The sequence below is a fragment of the Heliangelus exortis genome, chromosome 4, assembly GCF_036169615.1.
Source record: "Heliangelus exortis chromosome 4, bHelExo1.hap1, whole genome shotgun sequence".
NCBI classification, from domain to species: Eukaryota; Metazoa; Chordata; class Aves; order Apodiformes; family Trochilidae; genus Heliangelus; species Heliangelus exortis.
In genome coordinates, this window is record NC_092425.1 from 10,724,101 (window position 1) to 10,743,000 (window position 18,900).

General features: G+C 37.2%; 1 protein-coding gene across 6 annotated transcripts in view; it reads left to right on the forward strand.

Annotated features, from left to right (window-relative positions):
- Positions 1–18,900, forward strand: part of ARFIP1 (ARF interacting protein 1) — a 43,983-nt gene that overhangs the window by 221 nt on the left and 24,862 nt on the right. For 2 of the 6 annotated variants that reach the window (XM_071742954.1, XM_071742958.1), the window contains exons 2-4: positions 4,912–4,973; positions 8,583–8,684; positions 17,649–17,757. In XM_071742954.1, coding sequence (XP_071599055.1) covers positions 4,914–4,973; positions 8,583–8,684; positions 17,649–17,757 — 271 coding nt within the window. In that variant the 5' untranslated portion in view covers positions 4,912–4,913. Of the gene's footprint in view, positions 1–3,309; positions 3,332–4,911; positions 5,084–8,582; positions 8,685–17,648; positions 17,758–18,900 lie in introns of those variants that run through there. The other 4 variants (XM_071742952.1, XM_071742953.1, XM_071742957.1 and 1 more) reach the window with 4 other exon arrangements.

Consider the following 18,900-nt stretch of genomic DNA (forward strand, 5'->3'; position numbering starts at 1 on the left):
GAGGGTCGAGTCGGGGTGAGGCCGGGCCGGGCCTTCGGGCCTCGGGTTGGGGTCGGGCCCGGGTCCGGTCCGGGGGTCGCTGTGGCGGAGCGGGGAGAGCCGCTCGTCCCGCTCCGTGCCGTCCTACGTGTCGCATCGGCCTCCGCATCCCTGGCTCCCCGTGGGCGCGGGCAGCGGGCGGCTGGGCCCGTCGGCTGCCTGGGGGGATCCTGCAGCCCCTCCTGGGGGGCACCGGGGGCTGCCCCCGCCCGCCTGGGCCTCCTCCCCGCCCCGGGTGCCGGCGGCTGCCTTCGCCGTAGAATTCGGGGGTGTGGTGTGTGTTAGGGGTCTGCTCGTTTCCTTGCCGGTGCTGCCGGCGGGGACCCCGCTCCGCGGCGTGGAGGGCACCCGGAGGGGGCGGGCAGGGCCTGAGCGTGGTGGAAGGTGGATTTTAGGGGAGAGGAAGGGAAGCTGTTTGGTTGTGGAGGAAGGAAACGAGAGGCTGCATAAATTTCGTGCCCCTGGGACTTACTCCACACCCTGCCAATTACTGCTTCAAGTGTTCCAATTTGTCTTTTGGAGCTGGCTTACTGTTCTTAAAACGTGGGAACACTGTGGGGTTGGGTGACAAGCAGGGGTTGCATCTGCATTGTTTCCAAGCTCTGGCCACTTCTCCGAGTGCTGCTTGTACTGTGTCTCTGATCCATCATTTTTAACTGATAGCCTTTCATTTTCCATCCCCTGAACTGCACGTACCTTTGGTGTCTTAATGTGTGGTTGTTATGCCTGGTGGAATTGGTAACAAGGAGTTAGCCCTTGTGGTCATGACTTTGTTATCTAACTGTTGATTCTCTCGAAAAGTGCAACTTTATTTGAAGTGTGCAACTTTATTTGAAGTGTGCAACTTTATTTGAAGTGTGCAACTTTATTTGAAGTGTGCAACTTCAAAACTAAATGGTTGCCTGAATCATATGTATGTTTTAATGTTTGCACACATCTACAGTTAAAATGTAGGGAATAAGTAATACAGAAGAACATTGGATTGGAAAACTTGGAACATGAGGCAGTGTCTTAATCACCTGCTTCTTTCTGTTGTGATGGAAGCTGAGACCTTAGTGGGAGCCCATACCTTACCTTGGAGATAAGCAGAGCATTAAAGCACCCGGGGACAGGTTGACCCAGAGTTAGGGTGTGTGCAAGGTGGTGGCAGCCCTGTTCTCCTTTCTGTGTCTCCATTGTGTCTTGTAACTTTCAAGCATAACCAGATGTTGCAAGTGGGGATGCCAGAGAGTTCAGGAGCAAAAAGAGGAAACTGCTGTGATTGCAGCAGAAAAGTGTTTAATGCAGTTCTTTAGATTCTTTTTAAAAAGCTTTTTGTAATGATCTTGCCAACAATTGGTGACAGGACTCTTTGTGAGAAACTGACATTAAGAAAATATGCACTAGATCCCTATTTTCCACTTGCATTTTCTGCAAGAGTACAAAAACTTTTATCTATGCAGTGGAGTAGTTAGACAACAATAAAAGGGTATAATAAACTTTAATTGGCCATAAGATATCTTGCTTTTAATTTATTGGTTATTAATTTAAGAGAAACACACAAGTGATGGAGCCACTGCGTTTTGTTTAGAAAAGCAGCTGTTAATTGCTGAGAACCCCACAGTTCTCATTTTTGAGGTAATAAGTAATTTACTTAAGGAGGTTATTCTTAACATAGTTATATTACTTATGCAAAATGAATTTATAGTTTATTACATTTAATTCTTATTGCATGAATAAACAAACATGAACTTGCCTTTTTTCTTATTAAAAGGCCCATAAGTGTGCTCTTATAACCACTAATTATAATTGGTTAAATGTCTCTAGATTTTTCATCCTAGAGGAAGCTTAGTATTTTTTTTTATAGGTTGTGGCTTAGCTTTGCTTTGCCTTTCATTTTGCCAGTTGAAGAAATCATATATTAATCTCCAGGATTTAAAAATTGTATGCTTTGATTTATGGTGAGCATAATTTAAAATGACTGATGCTGTAATCTGATAAGCATTCAAGTTGGCTTTGCCACAGGGGAAAGATTCTCAGTCTATTCCATCTCCTCTGTACTACTCTGGTACAGTATTTTTGTGAATTTACAGAATTGGTCTAGTGGGAAAATAAATTATAATCCAGATGAGTGATATGGGCAGGATTTCAGGCTTAAATTGATGTCAGAATATGGATCAGGCATGTTTTTTTCAAGTAGAACATCTCTGAGTGGGTGTAATTGCAGCTGGTGGTAATGAACATCCTGGTGCATTTAACAGTCACCTTGCATGTTCTAAAGTTGTGGCTGATTTAGCAAAAAAATAATTGGTAATGCAGAATTCAGGCTGTACTGAAAATTAGCAACCTCTTACAAGGAAGGACTCTTTCCCTGACACCTGCAAGAGGAAATTGGGAAGAGATGGAAAGGTCTGTGTGCATATCTGTAACAGAATATTAATTATCAGTAACATCTGTATCCACTTGCCAGTTTTGGAAACATTTCACAGGATTGTCTTCTGGATCTTTGTAAAAATGTAGAAAGTTTTCATCCTTGCATCCAGCATTTGAAACTTACATCCCCATTTTCTCATGCTACAGGAGCAGTCATCAGGGAGTGCTGTAGTTAACCTATAATGTACAGATAAACTTTCTACAAAAGTCACCTTTACAACATGAAGAAGGGAAAACTGTAGATTCAAGTTGGTCAGAGTGATCTGGCAGAGCTGTGTTGGAAGTGTTGATACTGCTTGCAGGAAGAGCCCCTGTACTCAGCGCTGGTGAGGCCACACCTTGAGTCCTGTGTCCAGTTCTGGGCCCCTCAGTTCAGGAAGGAGATTGAGGTCCTGGAGCAGGTCCAAAGGAGGCAACTGGGCTGGTGAAGGGACTCGAGCACAGATCCCATGAGGAGAGGCTGAGGGAGCTGGGGCTGTTCAGCCTGAAGAAGAGGAGGCTCAGGGGAGACCTCATCACTCTCTACAACTCCCTGAAAGGAGGTTGGAGCCAGGGGGGGGTTGGTCTCTTTTCCCAGGCAACTCTCAGCAAGACAAGAGGGCACAAGAGGTCTCAAGTTGTGCCAGGGGAGGTTTAGGTTGGACATTAGAAATAATTTCTTTACTGAGAGGGTGATCAGACATTGGAATGGGCTGCCCTGGGAAGTGGTGGATTCTCCATCCCTGGAGATATTTAAAAAGAGACTGGATGTGGCACTCAGTGCCATGGGCTGGGAACTGCAGCGGTAGTGGATCAAGGGTTGGACTTGATGATCTCTGAGGTCCCTTCCAACCCAGACAATTCTATGATTCTATGAAGAGAACACTGTTCAAAAAATGGGGTATGTTGGAACACAGGGTGATTTATTTTAGATTTTTAAAAATTATTTGTCTTTATGCAGGGTCTTCTGCATGGGTTTGTGAGATGGTTCTTCCGTCTAGATTAGGTTATTACGAGTTGTTAAGGCTATAAAGAAAATATTTTTGGTACTATTTATAGCATTTAATAGTTTTTTTAGCAAGTTACCATGGCATATAAGTTTATATGTGAGGTACCAACATAACTCCAGGATCAGTTATGTGGAAAAACTGAGGTACAGGTTGTCCTAACCAAGGCTGCACCACAAGATGAGTCTAGCTTCTTGTCTAACTATCAGAGGAAAAAAAAAAAATCACACTTTTATAGTCCATAATGGAAATTTTTTATCTATTCAGGAAATAGGCTGTTAAGCATGGAGGGCTTTCTTAAGAACAAGTAATATCTAGGCAGGACTGGGTCAGAAAGCAGCAACTCTGCTGTGTGGTTTTTCATATTCAAAAGAATGATAGAACATTCAGGAAGATATGTGAAGAGGCAATAATTATTTAATTTCTTTGAAAGAAATTTGTATGGGTTGGACAAAAATCCAACCTCATTCAGTGATAGCCCTGAATTAGTTGCTTTTCTAGAGAAAATACCTTATTTTATGCCTTTGGTTTTCCAAAGTAAAGCAGTATGTTGTCCGGTGTAATGTGATCTAGGTGGTTCAGTTTCTCAGCCTTTCGTGTCCTTATTTTATTTCTCTTGTCATGCAAGCTGCTTACCTTATTAATAATTAGCTTTAATCAGAATGCTTTATAACGTGGGAAATTGAAATAAAATGTAAATGGTGAGCCCTCTGTAATTTTTCTTGATCTGGTATGTGGCTGAATGTGTATAACATGGTACAAGACTTAATGAACTGAAGCCATATGTGACTATACTCAATACTGACCAGGTGTTTAATTTTTAATGATTGGTTGTCTTCTCTCAAGCAGCTGAGTTTCTGTAGTGTCACCTGTAGTTACCAGCTGTTTGAAATAAAATTTAGATACTTCTTTAAACTATGTTAAGTATGTAATTTATCTTTCATGATAGTTGATTTCTTGCATGTGTGCTCTGTGTTAGGGGCTTTCTTTGCCACTATAGGTGAGATTTTTTTTTTTTTTTTGAGAAGAAAATTAAAGGGAATGTGTTTCTACTTAGGCGTTAATAGACTGAACAGCTTACTAGGTTACAGTTGTTTAGCATCAATATAAACTTGTTTGGATAAATCTAAATTCTTAAAACTGTGATCTTTGCAGTTCTAGGATACCAGCAGTGTATTGCTGCAGAAGACAGTAAACTGAAAAGCCTTGTTTAACTTTACAGGTTTTATGTTGGAAGCTTAACTTAGTCAGTGCAGGAAAGGTTACTTTGGCAATGGGATTTTATGCTAGACCATAGTCTTGGTTAGATTTTGGAGAGCTAAAGGCATGGTCAGCATCAAAAGAGAGGCTTGTCTTTGCTTTAGCAGAACTTGCAGAAGAAATACTTTCTGAAAGTCTACTTTGGTTTCTGTAAGGTGCAGCGTTGAGCTTCTTTCACGTAAATTAATGCATGCCAAACCTATTTTGTTTCCAGGTATGTCAGAACACAGCAATGAATCCACAACTCTTGATGAATCTCATCCAGCTGCAGAAGAGGTACAGTCTGACTCTGAGGTGATTGGGTGATAGTTATATTAGTATGAAATCAACCAATCCCAGCAACAGTTTCAGACTGCCAAAAATTCTGATATATGTAGCACAGTGAGGTTAGTATGGAGGTACGAGTTCATGCACATTACCTTGAATGGGTGGGTTTGGTTTTGAGACACTATTAAGAATAAACTTAATTCGTAAAAAAGGATTACTTTAACCAGTAGTCTTCTGCTATAACAAAGGATTACTTTAACCAGTAGTCTTCTGCTATGCTTCTATATTTGTTTTGTAAGCTGAATAGATTTGGGCAGGCTACAGCCTGAAATGTGAAATGGTGATTTGGTGGTTCAGTTTTCTTTCAGATGAGTAAGCTTACAAGGATTGTGTGAGGCTGCAGGAACAGGCACGCAAAAGTAAAGAGAAATGGCCACTGGTTTGGGCAGTACTCTACTGTGAAAGTATTTTGAGGTACTGCAATGCTGAAGTAAGCTGTGGCTGAGAGCAGTCCTTCATTCCTGGTAGTGTTATATGGTGTTATTACCACCTTGGTTCTGAAGGTACAAGTGTTGGAGCTGTGTGATGAACTGTTTTAAACAACCATTCGAGTGGAAAAACTTACACATCCTCTTTTTTGGCATAGGTCACCTTCTTTTAACCTGTAGGGTTGCAGCAATCTTGTTTGCTTTACAAATACATTGTTCTGTCCCAGGGAAGAGATGGGTGAAAGGGGGAAGAGTTATGAGGAAAGGGCCAAGAAAAAAAAAAAAAATGAAAGGAGGAGGAGCAGGGACTTGCTCTTGGTAGCAGTGCTAGCTTGGACTCTTGAATAAAATGCTGCAGGTGGTGATTTCTTGAGCTGAGCCAAATTATTGTATTTTCCCACTTCCCCTTTTCAGCTGCTCACTTCATGTCTTTGGTGCTTGTCTGACCTCATTGGGAACTGATTCAGCTTCTTAAAGTGGAATATTAACCTGGTGAAAAGGTTTGTTGTTAGGGCAGTCAGTTAAGTGTTGTTCATGGCAGGCATGAGTTGTGGTTGGAAGATGGGACCCTGTGAGGTTCCAAGTAGGGCCTGGAAAAGGGGAGTAGTGAAATGTCCTCCTTTCAGCAATGGAAGGTGATGTTTTAGTTCAGACATAATATGAAACTGAAGTTGGCAAGTAATTTTTTTTGCTTTCTCTAAAGTTTATATGTATGTTTGGGTCAAGTAGAAACTACTAAAAAAACCTTCTAGACTTTTTTTACTTCATGACTTGTCTGGAAAAGCTAATAATTTTTTTTTGTTTTCTAGTACATGTATTTATTAGAGATATGTATGTGAGCATTTATATTTCTGAAGAAATGTATATTTCATATACATATTTCATATACATATAAACTTATATATATCAATGTATAAATACATATATCAGTGTATAAACATTTGCATGTTTATACATGTATGATATGTGTATGAGTAAACATACACATATATCAGTGTATAATACTAGTAGCATTATTTGACATTCTTAATGAAAAGCACCATATATTTGTTTTGCCTCTAACTTAATTTGGAAATGCAGTTTTGTTTTTGATTCTTGCCAAATGAAGTGTGTCCCCTGACAGTACAGGACTTCCCCTTGACACTGTTTTCTGATAACTTGCAGGAAGATCAAACCCAGCTCTGTTAGCAAGTGTTAATGTTTTGGTCTTGTGCAGGCAGCTGTGACAGGCTGAGCGTTTTGAGAAGGACCTCACTTCATTGTGTCAAGTAAAATATAGTCTGTAGCAGTCTTAGAATTTGAGCAAATGTGAAGTTTGGAGCAAGCTTAAGAAGCTTGAGCTGTTGGACAGATGTCCTAAATTAAAATCCAGTAAGGCAGGTAATTAGGAACATTTGATCTAATGGTACTGGATAGCAACTCCCTGTGAGAAGCAGGAGCTGGATTCTGTGATCCTTATGGGTCCCTTTCAACTCAAGGATATTCTATATTCTATAAAATGAAACAAATTACATAGTCATTTTAGTGAGCTTCAATATTTTCCTTTACTTAAAGGCTGTGAGTTTAGAGGTTGTTCTGTTTTATGAAGAATAACTAAAAAAAGCTCTTGTGTGTTGTAGTTGCTGTGAAGCCCAGACCAGTATGGAGAATTTGGTGTGCTAGGCTAGTGTGAATATATGGCATGCAAGGTACCCTTGCCAAGTGCTGAGAGAAGGCACTTACTGGATCCTAAGTGAGAGGGACTGATGGGGTAAGTTAGTGTGTTATAAAGTTAATTTTTTTCTTGAATTTGTAGCACACTGACCATTTTTTAAATTATTTGAAATCTGTTCTCTGTGTGTTTAGAATTTTTTCAAAAGCAGTGCCTAAATGTTTGGCCTCTCATGTTAGGGGGGTGTTTTGGAAAGTGTTATGTTTGAAAGAACAGCTTTCAGTTCATTTTTGCTAAGGTAGTTGTAGGGAAAGTCTTGATTCTCCAAAGGGGAAAACGTGTGGTTGGAGAAGCTGCTGGTGATTCAGCCTGAGACTGGGCCTCTACCTGAGCCCCTTTGACTGAAAAGAGCTGATTCAGCTTGATGATTTAGGAGCTGTAAGGGAATAAAGTGCCTATTCTCAAGGACACTTTGATGGTGTACCTTGCCAGTCTTGCACAGGTGCACGGGCAGGTTTGAAGACTTCAGGAAACTCTTATGTAAGTAACTGAACAAACACTGCTGTGGTTGTGTGTTTAGTATTTTTCACTGTTTACACTTTAGTTGACTAGTGAATGTCATGTTCACTACTGTCTTGCAAGGTGAGGGGAAGCTTTTAGAGAGAGCAAGAATTTTCAGGCTGTTTGCATTTTGGAAAGTGTTAGGGTGCCATTCCCTCTTCAAGTGCTTGTAAATAGTGTACATTCCTTCTGGGAATGTCTCTTCTAGGTTATATCTTAGGTTGTTCTTAAAACCACTGGCTTCACTGCTGCTGCTATTGTTCATAGCACAGCTACATTTTGAAACTTCACTTTAATTTCTGGATTGCATTGGTGCTTTTAAATTCTTGTTTCTGCATTTCACTTTAGTTGTACTGACGTTGTCTGAATAAGAATTGCATACCTTAGCCAGAAGGTGGCACTATGTAATGACAAAATAAGAATGGAGTTAAACTATTTTAAAGTTTGGAATAATTACTTTGATTTTTATAACACATGATTAAACTCATTGCACTTCTCTAATACTTCTTGGTTATCGTTAGCTAGTACATTTATTTTTTTTTTTACCTAAGATCACCTTTTCCATTACTTGAGAGTCATAAAGTACTTTAAGGACTAAGTGCACAGGAACTCTTTATCTGGCTCCATGTGTCTTGTTTGTGTGTCATACTCTCCCACCCCTCATATCAATGGCTTAAATTTTAGTGTTTTCTTTCTCTTGGATCTTAAAGCTTTAAATTACCTCTGAGCTGTGCTAACATAATAATGTGATTTGAGTATATGATTAAACAACTGTATACAGGCATAGTGTAATAGAATAAAACCAATAGGAGTTTGAAATAAAATCAACTGCTTGAAATTCATACATAAAATATTTTCATGTAGATCACTCATTTGAAATTTAAGACCGAGGCTAACCTGTTTCTTCTTAAACTGTAGGAAGGTGCAATGGCTCAAGAGTCACCCAAAAATTCAGCAGCAGAAATTCCTGTGACTAGTAATGGACAGCTGGAAGATTCTCTGGAGCACAGCTTTAACAGGGTAAGAACTTTCTTTGCTGTCTAAGCAGGCACCATGATCAGCAGTGCTGAAGTTGCAATGCAATGCAAAGCAGACTTCACTTGACATGGTTTTCCAGAACTTTAATGGAAAACCTTGGAAGTTTGTGAATTATTGTTAAAAGTTGACATAACATAATGTGGTAGTGCATGACCTCTTTTTGTATGAAAGGCAAGTTAGTAGTGGCAAATATTTCTGAACATGAAATAAAGTCAAGAATTGGGTACTGGGTAATGCACAGTCAGGTGTGTATGCTTCTACACTCTTGCCTGTTCCTTGAGGTTACTAATTTTTAATTTAACAGTTTTATTAATGAAACAATAAACCAAGCATTTTTAAAATATGAGACTTGACAGATCCTGTGATTTCAGACTACCAGATCCTACATTTTTTATGAAGAAGTGTCAGGTTGTTCAAGGAAAGCTACTTCTAAGGGCTTTGGAGGCAACATGGCTAAAAGTGAATCTAATCACATTCTGATTTGGAGTTGTAAACAGGAGAGAAGTAACTATTCTTGTGCTGAAACTGAAGAATCAGTAGTGTGTTGCTGTATGCTATATAGATGGGATGTATCAGAATCTATCTTGTATGTTGAAAACCAGTCATACTTCCATAATTACCTGTCTGCAGTTTTGGGTTCTTCCCCTAAACCTTGTTATCTTTTACCATCCTTTCTTCCTTTTGTTTGGCTGCCCAGCAGAGGGTACTGTGGTTTAGTTTATGGGACTTGGCTGGCTTTCTTGATATTTATTTTACTTTTCAGTTGGAAATACAAATTATCCTCATTTATTTGGTACCTATGGAGACTTAGATTTTCAAGGAAATCTCTAAATTTTAACAATCCCATGCTGACTTGAAGTTCAGGATTATTTCTTAAGGAAATACTGAGCAGAACTTCCAGCATTTTAATTCTGTCCTACTAAAATGCTGATTAAAAGGAGGAGCCTTTATAAGTTTTAAAAAATACTGTATTAACACCCTGAGTGTTGGTAAAATAATCATCTGCCTAATTTTTTCTTCTGGCTTAATCTTTATTGGAAAAATGCTTCAAAGCTGATAAATAATGCTTAAGCTTGACTAAGAAAATGAAGCAGACACTGAGCATTATAATATCTTTGTATGAAAGGTGTAGTGCCAATTGTTTCCTGAATGTTAAGTAGCAATAAAGTATTGGATGCTTTGTAACACCCAGTCAAGTTTATGCATTTCTAATTGTTGACCATAGGCTTGGGGAATCCTGTTTGTTTATTTATTTATTTATTTTTAAATCCAGCAACTTTATTCACAAAACAGGAAACCAAGTATTTAAATATATATTTAAAATATAATTTTAGACATGTATTTATTATATTATCATTATTAAATATGTAAAAAAGTGTTTTAAAAGTATATTAAAAATAAAATGCATTCCTAAAACAACACTGGATACCATTTGACTGATTGCAGGGTAGCTGGGTAGTGAATGCAGCTGTAAAAAAAATACAAAACTTAATGACATGGGTCCATATCACAGGTCTTATTTAAAAATACTACAGCTATTACTGGACAATTTTTCTACTGGATTGCCAATGATTTTTTTAATAAATAGGATTACAATGAGGGAAGATTTCTGTTTCTTCAGATTTGTCATTCAACTAAGATCTGTTAGTAATATAATGTAAAAATTAATATGCTTAATGAAATAAATTTAAAACTAAATCTTTGCAAAGAAATACCTATGTTAGGAGAGGGGAGGAGTCAATAAAATACACCTTGAAGTGGCAATGAAGTTGGGTTCATGTGGAAGTACAGAAACATTTACTGGTTTTACACCTTATGACCTTGCTTCTGCTGTAACTTGGCTGCTGTTTAAGTTATCTTTTCCATATGTAATAACAGCTTCTTCAGTAGTGCTTCCAATCCTTATTTATTAGTTACAATAAGTGGAACGCACACTGTTGCTGATTGGGTCACAGCCCTTGTTCAGTCAAAATAGAATCACCATTTTCTATGGAAAGTTGAAATGTTAAAGTATTTTTTTTCTATGGCCACATAAAACAGATGAGAGGCTTTTTACTGGCATGTTACTTGTTTTGCTGGCTCGGAGCTAACTATATTTTGAAACTTCCACAAAAACCAGTCAAATATTTGGTTGAGTTGCAGAAAATTTAAGCTATGCAAGTATAATTGCATTTGCTGCTATAATTATTTGCACAGTGGTTATTCTGAGATCAATGAAGTGCACTTCAAATATTTTTTGAACCATCTTCTACAAGTTAACACCTGCATGTGTGACCTAAACTGAGAATATGTGATAATTGGGGCTTCTTAAAAGCAAAACAGAGAAAATAAACTTCTTGGAATTAACATCTAGGTCTGTTTACTAATCTGTTAGTCCCAAATTCTGATATTTAGTTTCTATTCATCTTGCTCTGTGTTTGTTATTTTTAAAGCTTAATGCTGTGCTTTCTCTTTTTTTCCTTGCCAGGTGATTTTTTGGTTTAACCTAAAGCAATATGCATTACACCACAAAATTCCTGTGCCAAGTTTTCAGGGGTCTTTTTTCCTATCAACTTATGGAAAGGCCAAGCCAAGTACTGATTTTTAAGATGTCTTGTCCCTTTCTTCAGCAACACCATTACCATTTTAAGTTGTGCTGTTACCACAGTGCTCAGAATGTGACCACAGTAGAGATGAGAGCACTCAGGCTCCAATAATACTTATTTCAAATACACCCTCTTGGGAAGCTGGGGGACAAGGTTTCTTTAGTTTGTTTTCTTATTGTTACAGTCAGGCAGCTGTTCATGTGTACATTGTACAATTCAGATGTAGACTATAAAACATAATTTATCCTGTATTTTTTAATTGGTCTCCTACAACTATTTTCTAAAAAAATACTTGAGCAGCTTTGATTGTATTTTTTTAGATAGACTAAAAAAGATAGACTGAGAAAACCCTTTTCTCCAGGGTTCTTTAATTACAAAACTAAACTTTCCTCTAGACTCTGGTTCTGTTTAGCACTCCCATCAGACATCCATAAGCTGTTCAGGCATGAAAATGCATTTGGTGGAAAATAAATGTGCAGTATTTGTGTGCACTCAAGCATGAGAAGTATTTAATTTTGCAAGGTAGTGCAGTGCAAATGTATTTACCTGGAAATTCCAAGTAGGGTTGCTCCTTCTTTGAAGAAAAATGCCATCAGTTGTACAGAACATCAGACAGCACAGATTGCCATAATGTCATTTCAGAAGGAAGCACATTAGTTCCAATCTTGTGGGACTGTGATACAGCACTACTTGGTGAATCTTCTTGGTTCCTTATGTTTAAGAAAAGAGAATCAAAAGCATATTTAGAAGGTAACTTAAGGAAGTGCTTGCCTAACTGTGAAGTCTCTTTCAGAAATAAGCTGCTGCATTCTAATTCTATCTTGCTTGTAGCAATAAGAAATGCCTGTGGAATTCTGACAAGTTTTGTCCTGCCTGTATGACGGATGGAAACTTTTTTGAAGAAAAAGCCTGTAGCTTCAGTTGTCACTGGATGAAATGTCAGATGTCCTTTCATTACCAAAAAGATTCACTCAGTGTTTCTCAGCTCTCCAAGCTCTGTTGGAACTCACTTAAGTTTTAAGAACTTAGTATCTAAAAACATTTGCTGGTGTTTGTTAATATTTCTTAATAACAGATATTTCCTTTCCTAACCAAACATGTCTGTCTTACTGTTGTGTACAAGAAAACTCATCCAAAGTCTTGCTGGTATATATTCTTGACTAGTTTATTTTACTTATCCCCAACTTCTACAACAGCTTTTTTTTAATTATGTGATTAGAATAATAATTTTTAATGTTGTTGAGGGGAGTGGGAGCTGAGGACTGTGGGAAGGAATGAGGAAGTGTATTCCTCATTCAATAACATGCCATGTAGTGTGAAGGCTGTATAGGAATAAATTAAATTAACCAAAAAACTAGTCTACCTATGAAGGTATCCAGTCAGCTTTTAAGCTATTTTTTATGTTTACACTTTTGCACAAATTCTATATGAAGTTATCAGTCTAAGTTTCTGAAACTGTTGTTACAGTTATTTCATTTTCAGTATAGATTCTCTTCTCCGGGGTCTTTCTGTATTCTTATGGGGACAGAACTGTTATTGAACATTTATATAGTACCAGAATAAACTTCAGGCTGCAAAAGATAAATTAACTTTGTGAGTCTTCAATTTATTTTACTAGAATTATGAGATAAGCTTTGGGATCTGGTGTGTCTGAGTATATGTATTCAGTGTCTTTTTCTGTAATTCTATTGCCAGGCTACAAAAATAAATTAGATAAATAAGGTAATTTTTTTTTGTCTTTTGTCTTCTGAAAGAAAATGCCAACCTTGTCATTCACGCACTACCTAAAACATCTGAGTTCATCACTTAGGTTTTTCTATGCTGAGTGGTATAGTTAGGTTTTACTTTGGACAATAGTATTCTAATGAATGCTGACTCATTTAAAATATATTTCTGTGTGTCCATTCTAGAAAACTGGTTTTAGGATATGAAATAAAAAGGACCAATCTTCCTTTCTGTTCCCATGTGATCTGCTTCATAGTCTTAAAGACCAAAAATAGGTCTTTAAGGTAAATAGGTAAACAATGAGAAGGGAAGGGAAACTAATTTAAAACTGGATTGTGGTATGACATGAGGTAAATCACAGGGATGTAATAGAAGAAAGGGTCCTCTCAGTTAAGAGTATTGAAGAGCAGAAGAAATGTGTCAATCCATGTTGCTTTCTACTTCAGCACAGAATAAAGCCTTCATCTCTCTTTCCATTTGTTTTTATTATTGAATTTTGAGAGGTGGTAGGGTAAAGAGAAGAAAATGCTTAGTATATACAAGGAGCTCAGTAGCACACAAATTAGGGTGAGAAGTTAAAGTTCATAGCCAGTTATCTTACTGGGTGCATGTTCTGTGAATCTACATAACATTTTGTTTCATGGTAGTGGTAATCTTTAAAACTTTAAGCTGTGAACTTTACAATAAGATGTGTTGGAAGTTTTTCCTAAAGGTAGGAAGTGGTTTTATTTAAAATGTCATCCACCATTATAAAATCAAGGAGCATATGATTGTTCTCAGCTTAGTTGCTCCACTTTTAATGGACTCCATGAGCTAGCTGGTGATGCTGGGTACTACCTTTTTTCAAGGTAGTAGAGGCAAGTAAAACAATATTTCTTAAACTTATTTTTGGTACTAAGCTTAGCTTAGTGATGCACTCATAATGAACTAATAGCTAAGAAAATAATACAATGTTTTTTGCTTATGGGCTCCTTGTTTCTACTAAGCTTTGGCTAAGTGGGCTTTGGCTAAATCTTAACTAAGCAAGTGTCTACCTAAGAAAAGATTCTAGTAAATTTCTGCTAAGCTGCTTTCTGCTGGTGAAGAATCTACAGTTCTATAATCTTTCCCTTCTTCATTCTAGATTAAGGAGAGTATGTATAGGAAGTATCTTTTTGGGAAGAGTCTTGTACTTCAGCCAACATTCCTTCTTAAACATGCATTCTGAGCAGCTTAGTGTTTACTGTCTCAACAGGACTGATATGTCAAAAATTCCTATGGGTTCATCTTGATCATCAGGATAATAAACTGATGAATATCCCTGTTAGGGTCATGCAAGTAAGGCTAACCTTACTAAAATAGTGTAGTTATTTGAACTAATTAAAATGTGATTTTAACAGGGTTAAAGTGGTTTAAGTGCTGCAGACAAAATAGGTTTGCCCTGACTTGACTGGGCCAAATTAAGCTAATGCAGCTGTTCTGTGTACCTGTATTTCATGCTTCTGCTTCTTTGAGCTTTTTGCATGCTAAATGGCTGAGAATGGGATAGGTAATTCAACCTTTTGAATTTTGGGGAATCTTTTGAGTGGTAGGGGTTTTATACCTGTAGCTGTGGCTCTCATTGAAGTTACAATAATAAAATACTTTTGCTAAATGGTAATTGCATAAACATGCAATGGTTTTCAGCCTTACACAGTTATAATTGATGAATGAAGCTTTTTGTGTGTGATAGGGATCCCTAAATAGGTTTGGGATTTTGAAATTCATAAGAATTTGATACAACTTGATTTCCCTCATACAAGGAAGGGGGAAATCACCTGAGTTTGAAACAAGATCATCTGATCACTAAAATCTTACTGTAGTAGGGGATTCTACCCTCACGTCCTGTGTTGTAACAGCAAGCTTACATTTGGTGGACACAAAACAGAAAGCTATTTACCTTGCCTTCCTACCACTCTAAAATCTTATGAAGTATGGCATATATTCTCTTAAATGTGAAGTTTTATGCATGCCTAATTTTTCCTTCTTTGTAAATTATCAAAGGAATAAATGGCTTTGTCAGAATAACAAAATTTGGGGCAGCTTTTTTGCTTATGTACTCTGAGAGGGATGTAATCAGTTGCAAGAATGACATTAAAAATTGAAGCTTACATGCAGAAGCATGTCTCCACTCAACAGTAACTTGAGTGGTTTTAAACAACAAAAAGGTAGTCTAGTGATGATCACTGACTTTTTGATGACAACTCTGCTCATGTACGAATGAAGAAATGGTATATTTTCATTTTTAATTTGTATGCAAGGATTTCTTTCTATTAGTGTTTAAGACCAGATTTGAATGCAGTTCTTAAACTGAGTTGTCTTTTTGCTAATGAACATATACATGTTTGTGTACATATCCATGCATATGTATATATGTCTATGTAAAAGCCCTGATGTATATTTATACATAATACTAGAATTTAATAATCTTAATGATTCAACTATTATTTTAAGAAGGATGTGTTGTAATATTCTGACTTATTTAATTTTGTAGTCTGCTCAGTTTGTGTTTAGATTCAAATCAGACTTAAGTTTAAAGTACAGAAGAGTACAATAGCTTAAGTTTAGATATAAACTTTTGTCTTTACAAAGCTTATGTTCTGCATTTTAGTCTTAAATACAGATGATTGCTTAGATTCCTATTGCAAACATGCTTAAGCAGGTTAGCTGTCTACATTTCTTTGGCTACAGATTTAGATATTTGTGAAAACTGTACAAGGTGCCAAGCTGCCTTCAGGAAAAAATCAAATTGATTTTTGTCAAATCAGTGTCTCTTCTCTGCAATCTGCTTATCCTTTTTTTTTAAGTCTGTCTGCTAGAGGCTTGCTACATTTTATTAAATAGCCTTTTTCTATTAGCTAAACTAAGTTGGAGCAAAGTTTTTCCAGCATACCACCAACTGCAAGTACTTAAGTGGTATCAACAGAGTAAAGTCAGTTGTGGAGACTGAAAACAAGTGTAGTGAAAATTAACTGTTGTGGTGTGCTTCATTTGGGAAATCAGGTTATGCATGTAATGCACTATTTGTTGTTCACGAAGTTTATTTTTCCTTTTTTTGGGGAATAATGCTTCAGATACACAAATATATCATCTGTTATTGAACAGCCAGTTCATGTGAGTGAAAGTATTGCTACAGGAGTTGGTTACTCTGACTGCAGTAGCATCCTTGGGTTTCGATGTCAACAAGATTTCTGTTCTGCTGGAATTCACGTGTTTGTAGCTCTTCCTTTTTCCATGCTCCCAGCAGTTAGTTTTAAGCTAAAGACAACTAACTAAATCTGTGGGGATGTGGTCCAAAACCACTTCTTGACAGTCTGAGCCTCTAGCAGTATTGTTCTTAAGCACCAGCTTGCTTCTGACTTGTGGATCAAGCAAATACAGTAACATGTCAAACATAGATTGGATTTTAAAGGTTGTATTTTCTTTGTAATTAGTGGCATTGTATACATCATAGTTAGTGCACATGTCCAGGCACTGACATCTTAAAGCTATGTATTATTTTTCTCTGCTAATTTCACTATTGCACCTTTATACTTTTTCATGTTATATGTGTCTGTATGGAGGCAGAGGGGGTGTAAAAGAGTACTTGTCTCCAGAAACTGTCACTTTTCAGATTTCTTAATGCTTCATTTTTTTGTATGTGTATTTTAGCATTTTGCTTTCACTTCCAGAGTAGCTTTTTACTCCTCTACTTTATGAATTAGTGGTTTTAAAATGCTTTGAATACCTGAATTATTTTCTTTTAAAGCACTAAGTAAATTCCGTAACACCAGAGGCTTAAACTTGAGTCAGATAGCTGGAAAGATAATCCAGGAAACCTTTGGGAGCTATGTGTAGAGGTGAGTAAGATTGCAAAAATGAGCAGTAGGGACACGGTGTGTCAATTATGGTGTATGAATTAATTGTTCATTAGTAGGCCTACACTGGGTTTCTGTGAAGACTTGAGTTGCCTGAAAGTTGGCTGGGGTAGTTAATGTAGTTCTCAACAATTTAACAAGGTGGTCTCAGGTAGTTTTAAATCAATGAGTTTAAAAAGCAAACAGAAGTAAATGGCAACTTTGTGCTGTGAGCATTTGTGATGTAGAGTATGTGCTCAGAAGGAAACTGTAGAAGTGGTGCTTTTCTGGATGCTTCTCTCATCTCTAATATTAGAGACTTCATGTGCTATTTGTAGAAATTAATGCTGTGAATTTTAAAACTATTTCTTGCTTAGAGTGAAATATATATTTTTTTTTTTTAGTCTTTAACATTATGGTAGTTGCTTTCACTTTTTTCGTTTGCAAGGTGTTGTCTCCTCCTTAGTCTTAGGTCATTCTGTAACCCTCTGTTTTCAACTAGAAACATTATTAAACCAATGTAGTTTTTTGGACCAGCTTCAGATGTTGCAGGCCCCATTTTTTGAAACTCCTGCTCTAATTGACAGCATTTGAATTGTTAAGTATAAAGAAGTTTCTAGAATAAATATGCAGGCTATGCTTAGGGTGTTTCTCATTCTTGTTTTATTTCTGCATCCCAGTAGAATGTTGTGACCTCACTAAAGATACTGCAGGCTAATACTTTTGAGTCTTCTACCTTTCTTTAAATATTAATTTTCCATTTTTATTCATGTATTTTCAAGGACTTAAACCGTTCATTACCAGTTGGACTTGGACTTTCTGAAACCAAAATAACATCTCATGGCTTTGACAACACCAAAGAGGGAGTGGTTGAGGCAGGACCATTTACAGGTAAAGGAAACTGCTTTTTTGTCTGTTTCTCAATTTAAAATCTTTAGGCATGTTTCCATATGGTCAGTAGTACCATATGTTCTGTAGGTCCTTGGAGTATTTGGGTAAATATACATGTTGAGATATTCATTAGTGACAACCTGTTAATCTTCTCTGGTAGCTGGCTTGTTGTAACAATGAATACTACACTTGTCCTATCTGGCAAGGGAGCAGTGGAAGCTACACCACGTTGGGTCTGCATTTAGAGGAAGGGAAGTCTGAGCACCTTGGAATGGTGTCAGACTGAAGAATTTTATGTTGCATTGATGATTTTCTTTAAATGTTGCAAGTATTGCTCCTACTTGAAATCTAACTGGAGAATTATTTATTTACTGATACACAGTTCACTTACCTGGAGCAGCTTAATGAGTGGAATTCTTCCTTGTTGCCCATGAGGCTTAGCTCTGCTTTTTTTGTTATAGTGTATTTCTTACCTGAATGAATGTGTTGTTGTTAAGAGTGCCCATGCATGGGGTCTCCTTCTTCAGGCACTACTTAATGTAAGTGTGTTCTCGTGTTTTCACAGCACAGAGTTGCAGTTGTTTGTAACAGAAGGATTTTAGATAACTGATGTTTACTTCACTATGGAAGTGTTAATGTATGTTTTAGGGAATCTAAGGTGGTATTAAACAATGAGAAATACAAAATGATAAGCCAGTAGTGTCTGTGTTTCCCATCTGTCTAAAAACAGCAGAGTGCCACAATATAGTGTGTGAAAGTGATATTTTAATGAATCATGTAGCTTTGAGAATTTCTGAATTGGGAAGGTTTGAAATTATCTCAAATGAGCAGCTGTTAAAATAAATCTCTTTGTAGTCGTAGATATAATTTACATTTTGCCTTATTTCCTGTTTGGTAAAATGCTGTGCTTATAGAAACAGTGATTTGCATGTTGTACTTTACATATATTACAAGGTGAATGCCATGGTTTAAGTCTTTGAAATTAGCAAACTATCTAGCTGAAAACTGGGCAGATGGTGAACTCCTCACCATTCTTGTCTTTTTGTATTCTATTAGCAGGGTAACTGTTGCAGCTGTTAAGTGCATGAGTCTGTAAGCAAAGAATGGTCTAAGATGTGTTTCAAGCTACACTAATACATTTGA